This window comes from Enhydra lutris, unplaced genomic scaffold (assembly GCF_002288905.1).
Source record: "Enhydra lutris kenyoni isolate GAN:26980312 unplaced genomic scaffold, ASM228890v2 scaffoldscaffold11, whole genome shotgun sequence".
In the NCBI taxonomy this organism is placed as follows: domain Eukaryota; kingdom Metazoa; phylum Chordata; class Mammalia; order Carnivora; family Mustelidae; genus Enhydra; species Enhydra lutris.
Window position 1 is genome coordinate 35,112,861 of NW_019154095.1, and position 25,251 is coordinate 35,138,111.

A 25,251-nucleotide genomic window follows, 5' to 3' on the forward strand; every position below is an offset into this window, starting at 1 on the left:
ACAGAAGAGTAAGCATTTAGAAACTATGATAATTAGACATTATCATGACATTTAGGCACATGATCAGGGATCTTATACAACCATACACTGGCAGTTAAAACAAAAAGCCGCTTTTATTTAATGTCCTTGATGAAGTGGTAAAATGATTAATTTCACTAAATTTCAACCTCTGGACACTATCTTTTTAATATTCTGCATGATGAAATGGGAGGTATGCATAAAGCACTTTTGTTTACAAGGGTGACAGTTATCTTGAGGAAAAGTACTTGTATGACTGATTGAGCTGCAAGATCACTGGTCACTTTTTCATCATTTTTACTGGAAAGAATGACTGACAGAAAAACTATGGTTACTTGAACTTGAGCATTTGGCAGGTATTTCCTTTAAAACGAACAAAGCAAGTTTGCTATTTCAATGAAATCAACTGACAGTATTTGTTGCCAATGACAAAATTTGATCTTTCAAGCAAAAATTAAAATTTTGGAAAACCTGAGTCTTCCAACTTCCCAATAATCAAAGAATTTTCTGATGAAATAACTGGTCTTATAAACTAATGTGACTTTAAAAATATCTATAGAAGGGGCGACTGGGTGGCTCAGTCATCAAGCGTCTGCCTTTGGTTCAGGTCATGATCCCAGGGTTCTGGGATCGAGCCCCACAACAGGCTCACTGCTTGGCAGGAAGCCTGCTTCTCTCTCTCCCACTCCCCCTGCTTATGTTCCCTCTCTCACTGTGTCTCTGTCTGTCAAATAAATAAATAAAACCTAAAAAAAAATATATATATATGTATTTATGCATATACACACACATATATATATAAATATATATGGGGGGGATGGGGCCCCCCCTGAGTGGCCAGTCGATTAAGTGCCCAACTCTTGATTTCAGGTAAGGTCATGTCATGATCTCCGGATGGTGAGATCAGAGCCTTGCTTAAGATTATCTCTTCCTCTGCTCCTCCCCCTGGCTCCTATGCACACTCTCAATCTAAAGAAAAAAGATCTATAGAAAATGTGTCAACATTTGGAAGATATGTCTCACTTATTAAAGCCAATATTTTTTATTTAAAAAAAATTTTTAAAGATTTTATTTATTTATTAGAGAGAGGGAAAGAGAAATGGGAGTGGGACTGCATGAGGGGGAGGGAGTACAGGGGGAGGGGAGACAAGCATACTCTGTGCTTAGTGGGGAGGCCCATGGGAAGGCAGGGTCAATCCAGGACCCTAAGATTATGACCTGAGTGAAAGTCAGACAATTAACCAACTGAGCCACCCAGGCACCCCAAACCACTATTTTTTAAATGGCCAATATGTAATGTTATAAAATCATGAAAGGTAAAAGATTCATTCAAAGTGCAAGACAGAACCAATGGAGTCCAATGTAACAAAATACAAAAATGTTATGGATATGATTTCAGATTCCATATTCCAACTAACCCACCACTTGTTGAGTTTTGGTGTAGTATCAAAGAAATATATACACATTACCTAAAAAGTCTATTAAAATACAGTATCCTTTTTCAACTACACATCTATCTGAGGTCAGATTATCTTCATATAGTTAAACCAAAACAACAAATTTTAACAGATTGAATGTAGAAGCAGATACAAGAATCTAGTATCTAGCCAGTCATTAAAGAGATGTGCAATGATGTAAAATGATACTACTCTTCTCAATATTTTTGAGAAAATATTTTTCATAAAAATACAATGACAACATATAATAATTTTTAAATGAATTAGTAAATTTTTAATTTACTAATTTATTTTTAATTTTCTTAGTTTTAATTTCCAAATTAAAATAAATAGTAATAGATACAACCCATGTAAACAAAAGCTTTTTAGAGTCGTCAAACTGTAAGAGTGTAAGGGGTTATGGGACCAAAAAATCTGAGAACTGCTGTTCTAGAACAGTGCTACTCTCCAAGTGTGGTTCCCAGAACAAGCCAGTCTGTGACAAAATAAACACAGAAGAGTAAGCATTTAGAAACTATGATAATTTGACGTTGTCATGACATTTAGGCATATGACCAGGGATCTTATACTATATTTTTTTGCAGGGGGAGGGCCTTTCCTTTTTGTAATAGTTACTTTTAATGTATTTTACATAAGTATTGGTTCATGGTGGAATGGAAATTTTTAAGAAACGAACAAAAACTTTTTTTTTCCATACAAAGTTTGAAAAACACAACTCTACAGAAAATGTCTCAGGTTAATAGAGTACTGTATAATTGGTTTTAGTGAATCCAATTCAGGTAGGCAGAGGAAAATAATAAGCAGATCTTGACTAGAAAAACACAGGTATAAGCTTAAGTTGAACTCAGTTATCTGAAATCGACTGTATCTTGCATTTGAAAATTTTAAAATTTTATTAGACATTAATGGGAGATTACCTAAGGAAGTATTTTGAAACCAGATTAAAATTTATTATGTAAAATAGCCTATAAGAGAGAAATACAATTCAATTTCCATATAATCTGAGAAGGAAGAGCTAAGCACAAATTTGACTATAATTAATCAAAGAAGGTTTATCAAAAGTCCAAGGGTTTTTAGAGACAAAAAAAAGAAGAGGCACCTAGGTGGCTCAGTCTTGAAGTGTCTGCCTTCGGCTCATGTCATGATCCCAGGGTCCTGGGATCGAGCCCCCCATTGGGCTCCCTGCTCGGTGGGAAGCCTGCTTCTCTCTCTCCCACTTCCCCTGCTTGTGTTTCCTCTCTCCCTGTGTCTCTTTCCGTCAAATAAATAAATAAAATCTCTTTCTCTATATATATATAGCATACATATCTATATATCTATATATCTATATCTATATCTATATATATATATGTATAACCTAAACTAATAGGTGAGTTTGGAAAATAGGGTAGTGGGTACAGGTAACAAAGTTAAAAGAACATAAGGCATAATCTGTTTTCAAAAGTCAGTGAGTTATTCAGAATCAGAGTTTAAATTATAGTTAAAAACATGAAAACAAAAACACAGATGATGCAATCTCATTTTAATCTTTATTTTCAACTTCTTCCTCTATTACATCATTAGTACAGATGAAACAAATCAAACAATCTGCCTCTTTGTTATTATCACTTTATTTCCTGCTGGCCAAAGAACTATGAATGAAATAAAAACCTAAAGACCTGAAAAAATGAGAAGTAAGCAAATCTGTCTTTGAATAATAGGCTGAATTCCAAAAGAAAAATGCAGAGGAAATATTTTCTTAAAAAATTTATTTATTTTAGAAAGAGAGCGGGAGAGAGAGGCTGTACATGTGTGTACATAAGTGGGGGAGGGACAGAGGTAGAAAATCTCAAGCAGATGCCTAGCTGAGTGTGGAGCCCTCCAGGGGGCTCAATCCCATGACCCTGAGGATTATGACCTGAGCTGAAATCTCCAGTCAGATGCTCAAATGACTGAGCCACCTGGGTGCCCCAGAAATGTTTTTATTTAAGAAAAATAATATGAAGGTAAAACCATCTAGTTTCAAACTTTTAAAAAAAAGTTAGGAACAGAAGTTACAACAGGGGGCGCCCAAGTGGCTCAGTGGATTAAGCCTCTGCCTTCGGCTCGGGTCGTGATCCCAGGGTCCTGGTATCGAGTCCCGCGCCGGGCTCTCTGCTTGGTAAGGAGCCTGCTTCCCCCCTCTCTCTCTCTGAGTGCCTCTCTGCCTACTTATGATCACTCTCTGTCAAATAAATAAATAAAATCTTAAAAAAAAAAAAAGTTACAATAGGTAAAGAAGATTTGGTATACACATGCACACACACATACACATACAGTGGAATATTAGTCATCAAAAAATGAAATCTTGCCATTTGTAATGATGTGGATGGAACTAGAGAGTATTAAGCTAAGCAAAATAAGTCAATCAGAGAAAGACAATTGTATGATCTAACTCATATGTGGAATCTAAGAAACAAAACAGAGGAGCATAAGGAAAGGGAGGGAAAAAATAAAACAAGATGAAATCAGAGAGGGAGCCAAACTGTAAGAAAACCATAAGAAATAGACTGAGGGTTGCTAGAGGGGAGGGAGGAGGGAGATGGGGTAACTGGGTGATAGACATTAAGGAGAGCAAAGGGTATAATAAGCACTGGGTGTTATATGCAACTGACGAGTCACTGAACTCAACCTCTGAAACTAATAATACACTATCTTAATTAATTGAGCTTAAATAAAATAAATAAAAATAAAAATTTCATTAGGTATAATGATATCATTTAAAACTTTCAATAAAAATCTTTACTATCCTATCTATTAATTACAATATACATAAAGAAAAATAATTACTCTCAAATATTTCTTTTTTAGAGGAAAAGAGAGCAAGTGTGAGCACAGAGCAGAGAGAGAATCTTAACCAGACTGCATCCCCAGCACAGAGCCCAAAACAGGGCTCAATCTCACAACCCTGAGATCATGACTTGATTAGATTAGATTAATTCCTAAATTTAAATACTTTCTTTGAAATACAGATGCAGCACAAATTGTGCTCTCACTTGTACCACCCAAAAAAGCTGTAATTAGGTTTTCATATCGTAATTAAATGTGAAATTATATAATCTCAAAATCACTCTTTTCTAAGGAGAGAGAATTGAAGAGCCACAACTCTCACATGATAGAATACCTCAGATTGCTGTAGAGACCCAGACAGGTACATGGATTATTTTATTTAAGAAGGCTTTGCCCTAACAGACACCTGAAAAGATGCTCATCATCACTGATCACCAGGAAAATGCAAATCGAAACTACAATGATACCATCTCACACCTATCAGAATGTCTAAAATTAACAATATAGGAAACAATAGGTGTTGACGAGGATGTGGGATTACAATGCTGATGGGCATGCAAACGGGTGCAGCCACTATGGAAAACAGTATGGAGTATCCGCAAAAAGTTAAAAACAGGGGCGCCTGAGTGGCTCCGTTGGTTAAGCGGCTGCCTTCAGCTTGGGTCATGATCCCAGGGTCCTGGGATCGAGCCCCATGTCGGGCTCCCTGCTCAGCAGAGAGCCTGCTTCTCTCTCTTCCCCTCTCCCTGACATTCTGCTTACTTGTGCTCTCTCTCTAACTCTCTGTCAAATAAATAAATAAAATATTTAAAAAAAAAAAAAAAGTTAAAAACAGAACTACCTTACGATCCAGCAATTGCACTACTGGGTATTTACCCAAAGAATACAAAAATACTAATGCAAAAGGATACATGTACCCTTATGTTTATAGCAGCATTATTTACAACAGCCAAGATACGGAAGCAGCCCAAGTGTCCTATCAAACTAGTAAATAAAGAAGATGTGATACACACACACACACACACACACTCACTCACACACAGGGACTATTACTCAGCCATAAAAAGAATGAAATCTTGCCATTTGCAACAACACGGACAGAGCTAGAGAGTATAATGCTAAGTCAGATATCATATAATTTCACTCATACATGGAATTTAACAAACAAAACAAGCAAAGGGAAGAAATAAGAGAGAGACAAACTCTTAATTATAGAAAACAGACTTATGGTTACCAGAGGGGAGGTAGGTGGGGGAATGGGTTAAATAGGTGATGCGGATTAAGGAGTGCACTTGTGATGAGCACAGGGTGATGTATGGAAGTGCTGAATTACTACATTATATAGCTGAAACTGATAGAACACTGTATGTTACCTGGAATTAAAATTAAATAAGGCTTGGTCCTTTGGAAAATCTCTGTCCCTTTCTTCTCCCACTCATAGAAACATAGATTATTAAACCTGCAAGATACTTCAGAGGTTACTGAATCCAACACCCTTAATAAGTAATAAATGAAACAACTAGGACTGCCTTCCCCCAACCTTGGTAAATTATAACTAGGTGAATTCATTGTTTTCTTTTTAATATATAGTATGTTTAAGAGTAGGGGTTATGGAGGCGCCTGGGTGGCTCAGTGGGTTGGGCCTCTGCCTTTGGCTCAGGTCATGGTCTCAGGGTCCTGGGATGAAGCCCCACATCGGGCTCTCTGCTCAGCAGGGAGCCTGCTTCCTCCTCTCTCTCTGCCTGCCTCTCTGCCTACTAGTATCTCTGTCTGTTAAATAAATTAAAAAAAAAAAAAAAATTTTTTTTTAAATGAGTAGGGGTATGGAATAAGGTCTCTCTGAAACTATTCACTTATTCAAAACATAAAGATAATAATACTACCTACTTTGTAGTGTTGCTGCTATGTGGACTGCATAAAATATATAATTGCTTAACACAGTGCCTTGCACGAAAGTTGATATTCAACAATGCTGGGTTGTTGTTGTTGTTGTTGTTTTCACTTCTGCTCCACTGATGTTTCCAGTTACCCAATCTTGAATCAGCAGGGTATAATGACAGATAACTGCTTTCTATACCAGGGCATATAACTGGCTATGAAGCATAAAAGTTACAGATAATGGCTGATTCTGTCACAAATCTGACTTGCAAGACTTATGTAGACATTTTTTCTCTTTATAACAGTGAACAGGGAGCAAGACAAAAAATTTAAAGTAAAAGAAAAAAGAAATAGGCGCAAAGTTGTCACAAACAAGAAGAAATTCAACATGTAACAAGTGAGTTCACAAAGCAAATATCCAGAAATAAATTCCAAGCTCAAACCTTCCCCTGACTAACTAAGCAAGTCCTTTCCAAATGCTAGAATATCAGAAATCTAATACACATGTTTTAGACAAACCCATGGAAAAGAATAGAGAATAGTTAGAAAACATCCTTCCTCAACATTTATTAATATTCCTAAGGTAGGATTCTATAGATTCAAGCTGTAGTCTATGTCATATTGAATGTATAAAGATGTCTCAGCAAATTTGCAGATTCAAAAATGGAGTGGAGGGAAAAAGCATCTTGAAAATTTTATCAGGATGAAAAGCACTTGTGTGGGTAAAAAATTACTACTCAAAGGAGTCAATGATGAAATAAGATGTACAACAAAAGCATGGCCCAAATGCCTACTAAGCTCTATAAAACATCTTATTATTTACCCAACTGCTTTTTCTCTTTTAGAATTCACATGAGATGTCAGTCAGATAAAGGTTTTTAAAGAAGTATAGAAGAAATTATAAAACAAATGTAGGGTTGTTTTTTTTTTAAGATTTTATTTATTTATTTGACACACAGAGATCACAAGTAGGCAGAGAGGCAGGCAGAGAGAGAGAGGAGGAAGCATGCTCCGGGCTGAGCAGAGAGCCCGATGAGGAGCTCAATCCCAGGACCTTGAGATCATGACCTGAGCCGAAGGCAGAGGCTTTAACTCACTGAGCCACCCAGGCGCCCCACAAATGTAGGATGTTATAAGGGAAAACAAGGACCATATCAGTTGTAGAGACTTTCTGCCCATTAAGATGACCATGACTAGATCACTAGTTATTAAAAACTGATATTCTGGTGTCAGATTATATGCATATTCTTTTTTTATTTTTTTAAGATTTATTTATTTAGGGACGCCTGGGTGGCTCAGTTGGTTAAGCAGCTGCCCTCAGCTCAGGTCATGATCCCAGTGTCCTGGGATCAAGTCCCACATCGGGCTCCTTGCTCGGCAGGGAGCCTGCTTCTCCCTCTGCCTCTGCCTGCCATTCTGTCTGCCTGTGCTCGCTCTCTCTCCCTCTCTCTCTGACAAATAAATAAAATCTTAAAAAAAAAAAAAAAGATTTATTCATTTACCTTAGAGAGAGAGAGAGAGAGAGGGAGCATGAGTGGGGGGAAGGGCAGAGGGAGCGAACCCTAAGGCAGACTCCCCACTAAACACGCACCTAAGGCAGCCTCAACCCCATGACCCATGAGACCCTGAGCTGAAACAAAGAGTTACACGCATAACTAGTTGACCTACCAGGGTGTCCCTTATGTGCATATCCTTACAGTCATATACAACATTTAAGATTCAATTTTTTCCCCTAACCTTTAATATCTATTTGTGCCTTTACTTACCTCTCGTGTTAATTTTGGTATGAACCTCGAGCTGGGGATCACTTGAAACCATACAAGGCCACCAAGGATAGGTTCCCACCTTAGACCAAACAAGATCGCCAACCTGGAACTTAACACCAGCCGATGCTTCTGTTGTTGGAACAGAAGATAATATTGGCTGAACCTACAGGAAAAGGTTGTAAAACTTCATCAGCAAATTTTAAAAAAAGAAAAGAAACTATGAACAAAGTACATTAAACATGCTCACCATGTAAAATTTATCTTCAATTATACTTTCCCTAATACTTAACCATAACTAGCAAAAAGGAAGAGAAAGAAAATAATAAGCCCCACTCCAAATACTGAAAATAGGACTGATATTTCTGATGTCTCATTACTGATAAGGCATCTTGAGAATTCACATAATCCATTAAAAAATGGTCATAAATATATTTTTGTGATTTTGTATGGTGACAGTAACTACACTTATTTCAGCGGTCATTTTGCAATGCATATACATATCAAATCAATATGTTGTACACCCGAAACTAATATAATGATATATGTCGATTATATTTCAATAAGAAAAAGTGGTCATAGTTTTAAAAAGAACAATAATTCACTGAAAGTATCTACCTCTTAAACCAGCTCCAAGATTTATTTCAGTATAGTTTCTGAAATCCAGAAGTATGGAACTGTAATAATACGTATGGAATGTGTTATAATATAATCCCCCTGCTTTACCTCCTTACCCCATCCCTGGTTAGACAGTATTCAATACGGCAACTCACCAGGGGGTCCTCTTTTAGTACTGGCTCTTCTCTTGGTTTTTCGGACACAGTGTCAACCCTCTCATTTGGTCTCTAGGTGAAAAGGTATAGATAAAAAGAAGAAAATGGCAGCCAACCAAAGAACAGTGACATACACAAAAAGAACCAAAACTAAATAGGAAAGAGAATAAAGGACATTTATTAATTGAATAACATAGGTAATAAGAACACAACTGCTGCAGTACATGATGCTATGTCTTAAATTCATGTTCCATTCCACACCATAGCTATATCTCTCATTTCTTATTACTTTTTAAAACTTAGGTGTTGATTGTTGTTGCTGTTGTTTTTTAACCTAACAGGGTGCAGAAAAATGAGCACTCTCAGACTGCTAGTAAGAAGTAACTTGGAATTTTTCAGGAGAGCAACATGGCATGTATGAAAAACCTTAAATTTACAGACTCTGATCCAGCAAATCCACTTCTAAATGTATATGTATACTGAAAAGCATTGAGAGGTATAAATACACAAAAAGATACGCACACTAGTGCTATTTATAAGAGCAAATACTAGAAAACAATCTAGATGTCCAGTAATTTAAGTTAGCCTAATAAGTTATAGTATAACAAGATAGTGAAATAACATACATTTTAAAATGACATGGGAGGGGTGCCTGACTGGCTTAGCTGGTAGAGCCTGCAGCTCTTGATCTCAGGTTTGTGAGTTCAAGTGCCACATTGGGTGCAGAGATAACTTAAAAATAAAATCTTTTGAAAAAAATAAATAAAATGACATAGGAAAATAACAATATAATGTTATTTGAAAAGAAAAAACTGCAAAGCAGTTTGTATAATATGATTCCAATCTTGGAAAAATATTTTTTTAAATTTATTTTTTAAATTTTATTTATTTATTTGACAGAGAGAGGAGAAAGAGGCTCCCCGCTTAGTAGGGAGCCCAATGTGGGGCTCAATCCCAGGACCCTGGGATCATGACCTGAGCTGAAGGCAGACGCTTAACCCACTGAGCCATCCAGGCACCCCAAAATAATTTTTTTTTAATGTGCACAGAAATAAAAATTAGAATACTACCAGGTGATGGAAAAGTGATTGTTTTGGTGTGCCTTTCTGTATTTTCAAATTGTCTATGATAAACATTACTTTTCCAATCATAAAACCCACACATATATTACTTAAAAATTAATTTCTACAACCCTTTGGGAAGGGTACTTAGAAGTATCTATCAAAATTGAAAATATATCATTCTTCAATTGGGCAATTATATTTTAAGAACCTACAGAAAACAAAAGAACATCTAAGCAGAAGATGGTTAAGTATAGCATTATTTCATGCCATTAATCTATATGTCTATCAACATCTTCCAACTTTTTATTTTAAAATAGCCCATACATGCCTTAAGAGGTATTTGATACATTTTATACCAGAATGATAAAAGTAGTTATCTCTGGGGAATGAGGTTAGGGAAATGGTGAAGGAAGATCTATATTTTTGTGTTACATGTATTTCCTGTAAAAAGCATATCACTTTTGTAATTTAAAAGATTTTTTTAAGACTTCTCACTTGTCAAAGAACAGAACTTAATTTAGATGGCATAAAGAGATATACCCATCAAATTAAGTCTTAATTTCAATTTTAAAATATGGGTAATTCTAGAAGCTACTTAAAATTTTCAATTAATTGAAGACACTGTTACAAAAACAGCAAAAACAAAATTTTATTAAATAAAAAATTGTAGAAAGGTTTGTAACTATTAGGAAATGAGAAGCCAGACTAACATCCTAAACACCAATTATCAATCACTTATTCAGCAGTACCTATGACTTTCAAGGCACTGTTCTAGTAGGTGGGTATGCAATGATGAAACAAATAGATTTGATCACTCACCTCAGAAAGCTTACAGTTGGGTAGGACAGACAGACAGTAAACAATTAAAAACATACACTTATACAATGTAAATATATGAAGAGAAATAATGTGGGAGTGTGTATCTTTATTACTTTTTCCTTTTTTTTTTTTTTTTTTTTTTGGAGATTTTATTTATTTATTTGACAGAGAGAGACACAGTAAGAAAGGGAACACAAGCAGGGGGAGCGGGAGAGGGAGAAGCAGGCTTCCCACCAAGCAGGGAGTCCGATGTGGGGCTCAATCTCAGGACCCTGGGATCCTGACCCAGGCCAAAAGCAGACGCTTAACTACTAACCACCCAGGCGCCCCAGAGTGTGTATCTTTAAATATGAAGGTCAGGAAAGGCCTCTCTGAGAAAGTCCATTATGATCTGAGAGTCAGAGGAAGAGTAGTTAGTCTACTAAAAAGTGGGCAGAATATTCCAGAAAGAAGGCATGGCATGTGTGAAGTTTCTGGGGCTTAAAAAGTAGAAATTTCAGGAAGGCCTTTACAACTGACTTAATTACCCAAAGAGAGAGGTTATAAGATGAGAGAGGGGAGGCAAGCTATATTACAAGTAAGTATAGTCAAGCATTTTATATTAAGGGCAATAAAAAGCCACCAAAGAGGATTAGGTAGAGAAGTAACATACACCAATTTATGTTTTTTAAAAATCATGTTAGCTATTACACGGAGAGTATTTTGGAAAAAAAAGTAGTGACAAGTTGCTGATGGGCACAAAATTCACTGTCAGATGTGTCTGTGGTGGTATCATGACTATGTAATCTAATAGGACACACTCGTTGAGCAAGGAAAGAAAAATCTATGTTCAAATGAAAACTGTTTTCCAAAATGCTGGTATAAGAATAAAGCAGTCTACAGGTCCTTTGGGTAGCTTCACTTCAATCTACAGAAGTAGTTTAAGCCTTCACCTCCACTTCTCATTCTCAAGCTACCACAAGAAGACAAGGCCACTTGAGGAAGTACATACGCCACTAAGAAAGCGAGTCATCCTCCTCTGCACATTCAATCTTCGTGATGTCTGGGTGTAAGGGATCTCCTTAACTCCTTTTGAGGGCTGATAGATAAGGAGTGATTCATCTTTGCCAAACAACAGAATCCTACTATTATTTTAAGAACTGGTCTGAAGTCCATTAACCTTTTTCCCTTTCTGGATTAAAGACGGGATTTCCTTCAAAACTTTTTATTATTCAAATGTCTTATTTTGGGGGGGGGGGGTTATAAATTGTTTCCTTTTCCTCCTGGTTTGCATTTGCTACATGCAGTAATGCAATACTGCATTCCATTTGCACCCTTCCCTGGAGAAAAACTTAGTGGTTTTCTACCTTCCAGAAGATAGTAAGAAATCTTGAAATAGACCTATGATTTTATTAATAATGTTGTTTTTTTAGAATATTCCTCAAGATTAAAAAAATGATGTAAATTGGGCGTGTGGGTGGCTCAGTGGGTTAGGCCTCTGCCTTTGGCTCAGGTCATGATCTCAGGGTCCTGGGATCAAGCCCTGCATCAGGCTCTCTGCTCGGCAGAGAGCCTGCTTCTCCCTCTCTCTCTGCCTGTCTCTCTGCCTACTTGTGATCTCTGTCAAATAAATAAAATCTTAAAAAAAAAAAAAAGATGTAAAAAAAAAAAACAAATGTCTTATATTTTTTTAATGTATTATTATTATTTTAATGGTTTGTTCCAGAATGCTAGCTTTTGCTTCAGGCTAGCTTAAAACACTGTTAAAATTGTTTACAGATTCATCTTAAAAGGAAAACAATGGCAAGGGAGAGAAATAAGCCTAAGATTTATTCTAAGCTTTTAAGACTATATAAATAAAAGAAAGAAAAACAAGTCAAATAAGGATGATGCAGTGATAGAAAGGAAATATACCTTGTAAAATGTGCTAATGCATGCACAAAACAGAAATATCTAGGAGGCATTTAGTCTTATAGTCATACCACCCTGAATGTGCCTGATTTCATCTGATCTCAGAAGCTAAGCAAGGTTGGGGCTGGGGTGGGAAAAATATCCAGTGGACCCTGACTTGAGCTCAAAAGAAAGCAGAAAAGTAAGGAGATAAACCAACAGATAACATAGTATCATAAACACCAATTAAGGGGTGAAGTTTTTAAGACAACATGGTCAATGGAAGTCAAATACTGAGGAGTCAAGAAAAATGAGTCAGAAAATGCCAACAGATAAAATACTTCTGGGTATAACATCCATTTTCCTTTAGTTGCTGGAAGGATAGATAAGCTTAAAAGAGATTAAAATCAAGTAAGGACAAAAGATACCTTTTCTGGTACTAACAGTGATGCTTTAGTAAGAGAGCGTCAGAGAAAAAGATGACAATGAGTTAGCTCTCCTCAGTTTTAAATATTTGATTTTATGGGTATATACCTCTTTTTTTACATTTTTAGCTGATTCCATACGGAAAGACCCATATTCCAGGAAAGAATAACAAGAAGTTTCTTAAACAGGAAAAAATACTTTAAGAGAGCAACTAAAATAACATTATCCAAAATATTCCTTTTAAAAAATTTGCCCTAGTGCTTTTATTAAAACGCAAGAGATCTGGGGCGCCTGGGTGCCTCAGTGGATTATGCCTCTGCCTTCGGCTCAGGTCATGATCCCAGGGTCCTGGAATCGAGCCCCGCATCACACTCCCTGCTCAGCAAGGAGCCTGCTTCCTCACTTCTCTCTGCCTATCTCTCTGCCTGCTTGTGATCTCTCTCTCTGTCAAATAAATAAAAATTTTTTTAAAATAAAATCTTTTTAAAAAAAGAGAGATTTATTAGGATGAATAACATGCATCAAACCTGGCAGAATTCCAAATCCCTAAGAATTTTCAAAACATTAAGCAAAATTGTACATTTAAAAAAATCTTAAATCAACATTTAAGGTGGAAAAAAAATTCAAAGGCAATAAATTATTCATGCATTTTTCTTTTACTTTCTGAATAACCTTAAGTGCATAACTCTTCTTTTAATAACATATAATGTATTATTTGTTTCAGGGGTACAGGTCTATGAATCATTAGTCTTACACAATTCACAGCACTCTCCATAGCTTAAGTGCATAATCTCAAACACTAAAACGTTTATCTGTACAAAAAGAACATTTTGCATGTGAAAAGTTTCTAAGAATTTTAAGACCTAATACTCTGAAACAAACATAAAGTCTAACTTAGTGCTGATGGAACAGAAGCCACTATTTGGCTTTTTTATAAGTAAAAATGGCAAGCTAAGAGTTAATGAGACTAGTCTTAGTGGATAAACCCACTGAGGTGCTGGTGGAAGACCAATGTCTGAATAGGGCCTACACTCACATGCCAGAGGCATGACACCTGCCAAGGAGGAAGACATGCAGAAACACTTCCACATGTTTCTAATTTGATAGGAGGAAAAACAGCTAAACGAGCATTACAAAATATACAATTTCAGTAGTGATCTCAGATCTCTTGCTGCCGAGATGTCTGGACACATTTTATTGTTGAGAGATATAGTTAGGTTGTTCCAAATAATAGTCACTCTCTAGAAGGCCAAACAGCTCAGAATTGGAAATACTTGTAAGATCAAACACCAAGAAAAAGGAAAGAAAGAAGTAGTGAGAAATCACGAACTATTACCTTAAACGAGATTGTTTGTTCAAAAAAGAACCTATGAGTGGGCTTTGAAGGAACAAAATTATATATAAACGCAAATCCAGCTTAAGGACAAACGTTTCAAAGTTTTTCTCCAAGCACTCAGTTCTCATTATGCTTCTTTAAGCATCTGGGGAGGGGAGCTGTCCAGTGGCATCAGCAGACTCTCACTTGAGCTCCTCTTTCATTTCTAAGCCCTCTATAATGCTTAACACCAAGTAAGGGCTTGGACCCTTAGTAACAACCAGGAGGCACAAGGGTATCAAAAATTGAACACTTACAAGAAACTGTCCTAAGGGAAACAAAATAAATGTTGTTCAAGTTGAAGAAACCTAATTAAAACAACAACAAAAAACATAAGGTTACAAAACCAATTAGTTTGTGAACATCACTGGTCCTCTGTACAGTGCTGAAGCATGGTACTAACAACAAGCAAGAGCCTTGGGGGCCCTAGCTTTAAAGTTCCAGTATCAGAATGGAGTACAACTGTTACGGCATTCATTGCTTAAATTTGTAACTATTCCCCATGTGTGATAGATTTTAATTAATCAAAATTCAATTAACAAGAACTCTTTTTTTCTCTTTGGGAAAAAAGAGAGGAGGGAAAGGAGAGAGTAACAAAGAGAAAAAGGGAAAGAAGGATGGGAGAGGGAGAAAGGGGGTAAGGTGAAAAAGTGACGGGGGAGGGAGAGAAACAAAGGGGAGAGAGACAAACAAAACAATACAAAAAACCCTGGATTTTTCCCCAAAACTCAACTTTGTTCATACATTGGTACATATATATATGTATTATCTTGTTCCTCTTACTAGAATATAAGCAAACTGAAAGTAGACATCTTTAATCTCACTTATTGCTATTCTTAGGAAAGAGTCTAGCACAGAGTAGGTACTTAATCAATAATTGATAAACGAATAAATAAAACTACAGAAAAATGAGAAAAACATTTTGAAATATGTTTCAAATATTACACTGAGACTTGGGAGAGTCTAGAATCAGTGTAGCCTTACTGATTACTCCAGAAAAGAATTACATTTGAGCTGTATGAAGTACCTGAACCCGGCTACCAAGGAAAAGGTGAGTTGGTATGAAGTAAACACTTCTTTAAACAGAAGATAACAAATTAACCTATTCGGGCATACCAGATATAAAAGCAGACAAATGTTGCCAAATAGATACTTATTTTTTCCCATCAATGTCTGGGAAATGTCTTCAATTCACACCATGTATTAGAATACTAACTAAAAACTTCACTCAAGCTAGACCTGCTTTGTTACATACCTATTAATAAGGAAATTCATACTAAACCGCAGATATACTAAAAAGAATTTGGCAGCATGCATCATACCTATGAAGGATGACTCATAAAAATTCCACCTGAAGTTTTAATATATAGGAATACTAACTGGTTTTAATAAAAGGAGTCCCTCTATTACTTCAGTTTATTTATTTATTTATTTAAAGATTTTAATTTATTTCATAGACAGCGATCACAAGTAGGCAGAGAGGCAGGCAGAGCGAGAGAGGAGGGAGCAGGCTCCTGCTGAGCAGAGAGCCTGACGCAGGGCTCAATCCCAGAATCCTGGGATCATGACCTGAGCTGAAGGCAGAGGCTTTAACCCACCCAGTTGCCCCACTTCAGTTTATTTTGTAGCAAACACATTAGTAATGAGTATTAAGTCATTAACACTGGGAAAAGTTGGCCTAAATAAAAGAAAAAACAATACAATTAACCATCTTCTCTTTGCCTTTCCTCTTCATCTTTAGAAACCAGGAGTTCATTATAAACAAATAAAAATAAGTGAAGCTATTAGACAAAGAAACATAAGCAGCCTTAGTATCCCATGTTTTAAAAATATTTCTTCACTCTAATGATGTACATTCATTTAGTCAAAAAATTTTACTCAGCACCCATTAGAATATCTCAAGCTCCTTGCCTGGGATTAGGAGAAAGAAGTTATCAGAAATATTTAAATTTGAAGGGATAAAAATGGGAAAATATCTCTTGGACTTCCAGTAAATCTGAATTATTACAAAATTTTTCAAAAATATGTTTCAACTTACATTTTGTTCCTCTGGTTCTAATTTGGGGATTTTGTGTGACTTGCGCTCTTCAGATCTGGATGAGTCATGCTTGTTGCTTTTTTTCCTCTTTTCTTTTCTGCTTTCATGCTTTGATTTTGTGTGCTCACTTGCCTGTACTTCATTTAAAAGGTCTCCACAAAGGGAAGACTCAAACAATTCCCTGCCATTCTGGATAGTTTTGGTTATTTTTAGTTTAATTTCAGGTGAGCCAGTCTTCTTTGGAATCACAGTTTGTGGTACCGAAGGAGGAGGTGGTGGCTGTGGAGGAGAAGGTTTTTCCAGAATTTCATGTGGTCTTGTGTTTGGAATTTCTGAATGGTAATAGTCAGTGGGGCTAAAGTTTCTAACTGCACCAAAGCCATTGGCCGACCCATTGGGATACTGATTATATGACTGGTATTTGGTTTGAGTTTCATACATGCTGATTGATGGGGGGTAGCCATTTGTGAGTGGAGGAAGATCTTCTGTTGTAGGTGGGTACTGAAAGCCTTGCTGCAAGGTAGCTTCATATGGTGTCTGGCCACCATCTTCAACAATGTCACTGTTGTTATCAAAGGCATCCTCCTGACGGATGTTGGCGGAGTCAATGAGTTGAGGTGGTTGCTGAATTGTGTTTCCCATGATCCCTTGCATGAAAGAGAAAGAGAAATCCATTGTTCTGCTCCAGCATCCTTAACTTTCCCTTTCTCTCATCGGGCCTAAAGTTTTAAAAGAGGAGATTAAAAAGTGTTAATATTCTCACAGGCTAGAGGCTTTTCGATTGAAAAAGAATTCACTAAAATATCCTGTACCTAGTTTTCATATCCAGATATACACAAACACTAAATATTTTTAAAACAGGTAGCCAATATAATTCTGATACAAGTCAAATGCTTTTTACCTTAAATACTTATCTATTTGAAACCCTCAATTACTTCCAAAATTTTAGTAACAAAATATTATCCTCTTAGCAAACGTTCAAAATAGTTTTGCATTCCTTTCTGTTTCCAAAGTTAGAAATGACAAGTCTCAGGGTAAAACTGGTATTTGCAAAGTAAGCAGTGTTCTGACACATATAAATTAGGTTCCATACAAGCTTCCTTTAAATCACTCATGTTTTGTCCAGTAGTTCTCTTTGTTGTTACAAAAAATAACAAAATCTTATTGCAAATATTTTAAATACAAACGTAAAAAGGCCTATTCCTCCCTCTTGATCATTCCCATTCTTCTGTCATGGATAACCACTATAAATACTTTGATGAGTATTCTTCCAAATCTTTATATAGTTACACATAAAATTTTAAAAATAAGGTTGATTCTGTGATTTTCTTATTCAACTTGACAATGTATCTTAGATATATTTCTACGTCAACATGTATAATTTTCATATATGCTTTATTAAATAGTAACACAGTAAACAACTGTGCTATCTATACCACGATGTACTTAACCATTTGTGTACTGACGATCACTTAGCTGCTCACAATTGTTTGAAATTATGAACTGGTCTACAGGAAACTTTCTTGAAACTACATCTTTGGGCAGGTATGTATTCATATTAGACAAATTTGAAATTTTAATAGATACAGCACAGCCTATAGAATGGTTCTGCAGTATCAGTATACCATCATACCAGTAGTGAGGGTGCCTGATTCGCTATACTCTTGACAGTATTAGTTGTTTTTAACCAGTGGCATAAATATGATCATCTGGGGTAGTGTTACAAAATGTACATGTCAATCAACATCTATCTACTGATGATCTGATTAGATACATCTGGGGTGAGGCCTAGAGTATGAATATTTAAAGATCACATTCCAGCTGATTCTGATGCACCCTCTTAGCTGGGTCACTGCATTACAATCTTTGCATTGTAGTTATTGCATTATACTCTTATAATTATTGTACCTCCTCTAGAAGGTGCCTAAAGATGTTAATGTTATGTAACAATGTTGTAATACAGATAAGCATCTATTAGGAAATATTTTAAAACCACTCTGTGTTGTCATAAAGTGACAAGTCCACATCTTGAGACAGGATTAATGGACAGTTCAGATATTATTTTGATTATCTCATGAACATTTCTTCTAGAAAGCCCTAAAGGCCGAGAGGATTCTCTACTGTATTGAGTCTGATGACTGATTTTAGCTGCATGGAACACTGTGAAGAAGGACAGTGAGGTTACAGTCCAGTTTGATTCTATGACCAATTAATAATGTCTACTATCTTGATTGTTGTAGGATTTACCAGAGTGATAAAGCACGTAACCCAAAACAGCAAAGAAAAGCTGACAATACACTTTTCAAGGTGGATCCAATTAAACAGCTGCTGTTTACACTGCTAAAATGGAAAGAATTTTAGAAGCTCTAAAATTGCAAACAAATGAATACAAGAGCATACAGGAAATCAAACTGCCCTTATCGTGGAATGGGGTGCAGGGGGGTATTAGACAGCACTCTCATTTTTTGGCATCTACTCTGGGCCAAGCACTTTGTACATTTTCTAATTTAATCCTCGTAACAAATCTGTAGGATAGGTATGGTGACTCTTGGTTCATAGGGAAAAGAAACTGAGCTTCAGAGAGGTTAGGTGCCTTGCTTTAAACTATAAAGCAAAAAGGACAAAATTACTATTTGTATCTAAGTGTGTCTGATACTACACTCCATGATTTTTACCATGCTACCACTTCTACTTCACTCAGCCATAACTTCTGAGAGGATCTGATTCTTCTGTTCATGTTCTTTATTCCCAATCACTGCCAAAATGAAAACTAATTTATTCTATAGTAACTGCCACTAACTTTTTTTTTTTTTTTTCCTGCCACTAACTCTTAAATGGAGCTTAGTATGTACCAGGAACCAATCTCAGTGCTTTACATACAGCACATTCAAACCTCCCAACAACCTTCAGGTAGATGTTAACCTTAGTTCCCACTACAGACTGGGAAATTAGAGGCACACTGAGGTTAAATGACTTGTTCAAGTGCACAAGGCTAGTCTTTAATTGACAGGGCTGGGATTACATCTAGGCAGTTTGGTTTCAGAATCAGTAATGCTAACCAGTGGTAACATACTGGTAACACTGATAAATGTTAGGAATCACTTCTTTATGCATAGCTGAAGAATTGAAACATTACCCTAATCTGACCCTTGGCAAAAATGTATAGTTCACAGACAAAGAATTGTATGTTCTAAAATTCTATAAACACATGGGGCAACTATACAGGTGGAATTCAGAAGTTCTTTGAACTTCCAACTTGAAGGCAAATTAAATACTGACATTTGACAAGATGCAACCTGTGTTTTTGGTTCTCATAACTGTCATATACAAGATCAGCTTCCAGATTAGTCTCCCAAATTATAATCTACAGAGGTTTTCAGGCATATGTATTCAGAGAACTAAGGTTTCTAATGTTTCTGATTTAGTTCCAAACACAAACTTTTAAGAAGTTTGGTATTTTCCCCCTTTTCTTCTCTAGCCATAGAACCAAATATTTCATTTTAGTTTGAACTAAGAAAGGAAATAACATTACCATCTTAAAATTATATAGGAGTTTACCATTACACAGTATTTTCACATGCATTCTTATTTGATCCTCAAAACAATCCTGTAAGGCTGACAGGACAGGTGTTAGTTTCATTTTTTAGATGACTACATTTAATATTTGAGATGCTAAGTTTTCCAAGACCACAAAGCTCATTAGTGATTAAACCCGAAAAAGAATCAATCTCTTGCCCTCTTTACCACAATATCTAACTGCCAGAGAATATCCAGCTACCCAAAGACAACCACACTGTAGGAGTCAAATGTTCAAAACTGAATGAACTGTCCTTTCCCTAATTCATTTTTCCTTTCAGACTACCCCAGATTTGTCATTGCTTCCACTATTTCTCTAGCTTCCCAGGCTAGAAGCCTTAGTCATGTGGGTGGCTGATTCTCCCCTCTCAGTGAAGCCACAAAATGAGGCACTGAACAAATCTTGTAGTTTCTTCCACTGAAATCTCTGATCCATGTCAGGCCAAGCCCTCAGCACCTTAATTCTGAACTATGACAACTGATTTTCTAGATATTTCTCATCTTTAATTCCTCCCTGCACAATAGCTAGAAGATGTGTCCTTAAACCAAACTTTGATTAAGTCTACTCCCTTTCTAAGAAACTCTAAAGCCCCATACTATACCAAGTCCCTTCCACACCTCTCAAGGTCTTCCATAATCTGACTTTCCTACCAACTCAAACTGTATAGGCATGAATAAACTTTTCTGAGCATTCTCAGGCCCAAATAACTACAAAATGTGGCCTTCCTCACATATTACACTTTGTTTAATCCTACAAAGCAAAATATTATTCCCATTTTATAGATGTGAAGAAAGGGCATTCAAAAAGACCAAGTGATTTGCCCTTTTAACATATCCAACAGAAGCTGAAAAAAATGGTGAAACTCAGATCTTCTAATTCAATACTGTACTCTCTAGGGCAGCTGACACCTCATTTACAAATTATTCATACTTTGCACTTCTTTCCAATTATGTTCCATAGCCGTCATCCAAATGTATGTCTGACAGTTTCCCTTGTATCTCACAAGTATCTTAAAATACCCAATAACAAACTTAGTTTTTATTCTACTTCCATGTGTCTTCCTATGAGAAAAAAAGAAACCCCTATATCAGTTGCCCAAGCCAGATACCTGGGACTGCGATACATCCCATACCCTCACTTCTACTCTTCCCCAATGTATCAGTAAACTCCTGGAGTTTTATCTTCAAAGTATACATCTCATAACTGCCTATTTCATTCCATATATTTTCTTCTTCACACTAGTCCAATCTCCTCACTTAGTCTATTCCATAGCTACTTTTTCAGTCTTCATGCTTCTTCTCCTGCCTATGATCTATTTTCCCATATAACAGCCAGTCTCCTTTCAAAAATGAACCCAATTATTTGACTACCTCTCAAAATACAGCAAGAAAAAGGAACTACTGCTATACTCAATAACATGGATGACTCTCACAATGTCATTTTGAGTGAAAGAAGCCAGACACAGTGATTCCACTTATATAGTATACAATGTGATTTTATTTATATAAGGTTCAAAATAGGATAAAGTTAAGACTAACTCTATGGAGGGCGCCTGGGTGGCTCAGTCAGCTAAGCATCTGACTTCGGCTCAGGTCATGATCTCGGGGTCCTGGGAACAAGCCATGCATCAGGCTCTCTGCTAAGTGGGGAGTTTGCCTGAGGATTTGCTCTCTCCCTCTGCCCCTCGCCCAACTCGTGCAAGTTCTCTCTTTCTCTCTCATAAATAAACAAACAAACAAACAAACAAACAAACAAACTCACTCATTCTATGGAGATATCTGTCAAAACAGTACTTGCTTACTGGGAGGTAGAGAGAGTGGGCTATAAACACTGGATAAGACCAAAAGGGAGGTTTCTGAGCTGCTAGTTGTATTTAACATATTGATCTAGATAGTAGCTACATAGTCTTAAGCAAAAACAAAAGAACAAACCTTCAGGGCCTTCCCAATGCACTCAAATAAAATCAAAACTATTTATCACAGCCAGCAAGCCCCTGCATGGTCAGACCACAGTTCACATTTCCAAAGTCATTTACCAATACTCTGTGCTGTAAGGACTGCACTCCAGCCACATGGGCTTTTGTTCAGTTTCTCAAATACGCCAACTTCGCCTTTGCAATCAGGATCTTCACATATGCTACTCCAGCTACCTGAACACACATAATCCCTCTGAGAGGCCTTCTGAGATTCCCCGCTCATTCTACTGACTAAGCCTATTTTTCTCCTTTATAGCATTTACCATGATCTGTGTTATACGAACCTGTGTTTACCTTCTTATTGTCTGTCTCCCTTACTCAACTGCAGGCTCTAAAAAGGCAGACATGGGAAGAGACCATGTATGTCTTGTTCATTGTTGCTTAATTAATAAATGACAGAAACAGTCCCTATCTTCTGAGGGCTTATAATTAGTATATTCCCATTTACCTGCCAGATTTCTGGAGATATCACCCTACAGTATAACTTTACTCACCCACTAATTCCTTGCTTGGTAAAAATATGTTATACTCATTATAAAAAATAATAAATAAATAAATACATATTTAAAATACTGATACCCATAGTTACATGGTCAACTGATCTACCACAAAGGTGTCAAGGTTATTCAAAGTGAGAGGAGAGTACTTTCAACAAATGGAGCTAGAACAACTGACTGGATATTAGTTATGGGAAAACTGAGCCTTAACCCTTACTTAACATTATACCTGAAAAGAACTAAAATTAGCTCATAAACCTAATACTAAAGTCAGAATGATAAAACTTCTAGAATAAAAACATGGGACAAAATATACCACTGGGTTAGGCAAAGATTTTCTTAAACAAATACTATGAATGAAAAAGACTGACAAAGTAGACTTCAAAATTTAAAACTTTTGCTTTTCAAAGGACACGGTTAAAAAAAGAAAAAGGTAATTTAAAAATGGTAGCCATGAGGGACGCCTCAATGGCTCAGTCGGTTGAGTGTCTGCCTTCAGCTCAGGTCATGATCCCAGGGTCTTGGGATGGAGTCCCACATTGAGCTCCCTGCTCAGCAGGGAGCCTGCTTCTCCCTCTGCCTGCTCTGCCTGCTGCTCCCCCTGCTTGTGCTCTCTGACAAATAAATAAATAAAATCTTTTAAATAAATAAATAAATAAATAAATAAAAATGGTAGCCTGGAGAACAGGGGAAGATGGGGGAGTAGGAGGATCATGAGTTCCCCTTCTCCCACAGACATACCAGGATGACAACTACATGTCATGCAACTCACTCTGAAAACAAGCTGACTACCAGAACAGATCATTCACAGCTAAAGACATAAAGAGAAGACCCAATGTGAAGGGTAGGAGGGGCAGACAACTGGTCAGAAACCAAAAAAACCCCTGATGCAGTGACCTTCAAGTGGCAGGGATATCACAGGCACAGAGATGCTCCTTGAGGAGGCGACCAAGTCCCTGCACCAGGAAGACAAACCCCCATAATGTCTGGCTAGAAAATCCTGAGCTTAACTCTGGGAGATCCAGAGGGCCACAGAAAGTCAAGACTTTGCTCTTAAAGGGACAGCACTATGTCACTTGGTCTGAGACCCAGCAGAAGCAGCAGTTTGAAAAGTGCCTAGGTTATAGTGAAGGAGATTTATTGGCATTTAGGACAAATGCCAGAGGGGCAGGGATCTGTAACAGCTTTCTCTGGGAATGGAACTGCTGGTGAGTCATTTTTTTTGCCCTCGTTCAGCCTAGCCAGCTAGACACTTGCAGGAGCCAGGCCTGAAACTCTCCATCTACCCTGCTGACTCCACTTGCCGGCTCTGCAGTTTCCCTTGTGAACCTGCCCCATCCAATCCACCCATCCTAGCAGGGGCCCCTCCAAAGCAGCTCTTACCCCACCACACCCAGCAGACAACCTTCATCAGGAGTAATACTTACCAAAATGACTACCACCCACCACACCCTACAGACCAGCACCCCTTCAAAGTGACTTCTGCCCCAGGGAAGGGGGTAAGCCAGCTTTGCCCACCTGCACGCCCACTGTAGTTGTGGTCAGGTCTCTCAGCCAGCTTTGCAGGGGGCTAGCTCAACCTCTCACATGCCCTGAGCAGCTACAGTCAAACTTCTCAGTCAGCTGTGCTGGGACTGAATACACTGCAACCAGAAGGCCTGGGGGTCAGTCCTGCCCACCAGTGCACCTGCAATAGTTGTGGCTGGTTACTGCTGAGAGCTGGGCTAAGGGATAGCCCACCCACCAGCAGCACACCCACAGCAATCAGGGCCCAGTCACAATAGGAGGACAAATGCAGCCCACACAGGGGAAAACTCTGGAGCACCAGGTTCTGGTGACAAGGGGGACTGCACTACAGAATGTCTTCCAGGTAAGGCAATTACTTTTAAGACCAGGAGACATAGCTGACCTACCTAATACACAGAAACAAATAGAGAGAGCCAGACAAAACAAAAAGACAGGAATATATTCTAAATGGAAAAATAAAACAAAATCTCCAAAAAAGAACTAAACAAAATACAGATAAGCAGTCTATCTGATAAAGAGTTCAAAGTAATGGTCATAAAGATGTGAACCAGACTTCAGAGAAAAGTGGATGAATTCTAGGAGAACTTCAACAGAGATAGAAAATATAAAAAAAGAGCCAAGAGGATATGAAGACTAACTGAAATGAAAAATTCTAGAGGGAATCAACAACAGATTAGAAGCAGAAGAATGAATCAGAGATCTGGAAGACAGGGTACTGGACAGCACCCAGACTGAACAGCAAAAAGAAAAAAGTATTTTTTTAAAAAGGATAGGCGGGGCACCTGGCTAGCTCAGTCGGAAGAGTGTGTGACTCTTGATCTTGGGGTTGTAAGATCAAGCCCCATGTTGGGTGTAGAGATTACTTAAATAAATAAAGTTTTTTTAGAAAAACAGGATGGTGGGGCGCCTGGGTGGCTCAGTGGTTAAAGCCACTGCCTTCGGCTCAGGTCATGATCTCAGGGTCCTGGGATCGAGTCCCTCATCGGGTTCTCTGCTCAGCGGGGAGCCTGCCTCCTCCTCCTCTCTCTCTCTGCCTGCCTCTCTGCCTACTGATCTCTATCAAAATAAAATAAATAAAATCTTTAAAAAAAAAAAAACAGGATGGTTATGGGACCAACAGAACAACATCAAGCATACTAACATTTGCATTAGAGGGATCCCTTAAGAAGAACAGAGAGAAAAAGGGGCAGAAAATTTATCTGAGAAATAATAGCTGAAAACTCGCCTAACCTGTAGAATGAAACAGAAATCCAGGTCCAGGAAGCAGAGAGAGCCCCAAAGAAGCTGGACCCAAAGAGATCCACACCAACACACATTATTATTAAAATACCAAAAGTTAAAAATAGAGAATCTTAAAAGCAGCAAGAGAAGAGCATATAGTTATGGA

General features: G+C 37.4%; 1 protein-coding gene across 4 annotated transcripts in view; it reads right to left on the reverse strand.

Annotated features, from left to right (window-relative positions):
• Positions 1-25,251, reverse strand: part of LOC111144613 (nuclear receptor binding SET domain protein 3) — a 119,889-nt gene that overhangs the window by 54,728 nt on the left and 39,910 nt on the right. For all 4 annotated transcript variants that reach the window (XM_022498999.1, XM_022498998.1, XM_022498997.1 and 1 more), the window contains exons 2-4: positions 16,289-17,007; positions 8,698-8,769; positions 7,928-8,090 (exon numbers count right to left, since the gene is read on the reverse strand). In XM_022498999.1, coding sequence (XP_022354707.1) covers positions 7,928-8,090; positions 8,698-8,769; positions 16,289-16,963 — 910 coding nt within the window. In that variant the 5' untranslated portion in view covers positions 16,964-17,007. The remainder of the gene's footprint in view (positions 1-7,927; positions 8,091-8,697; positions 8,770-16,288; positions 17,008-25,251) is intronic.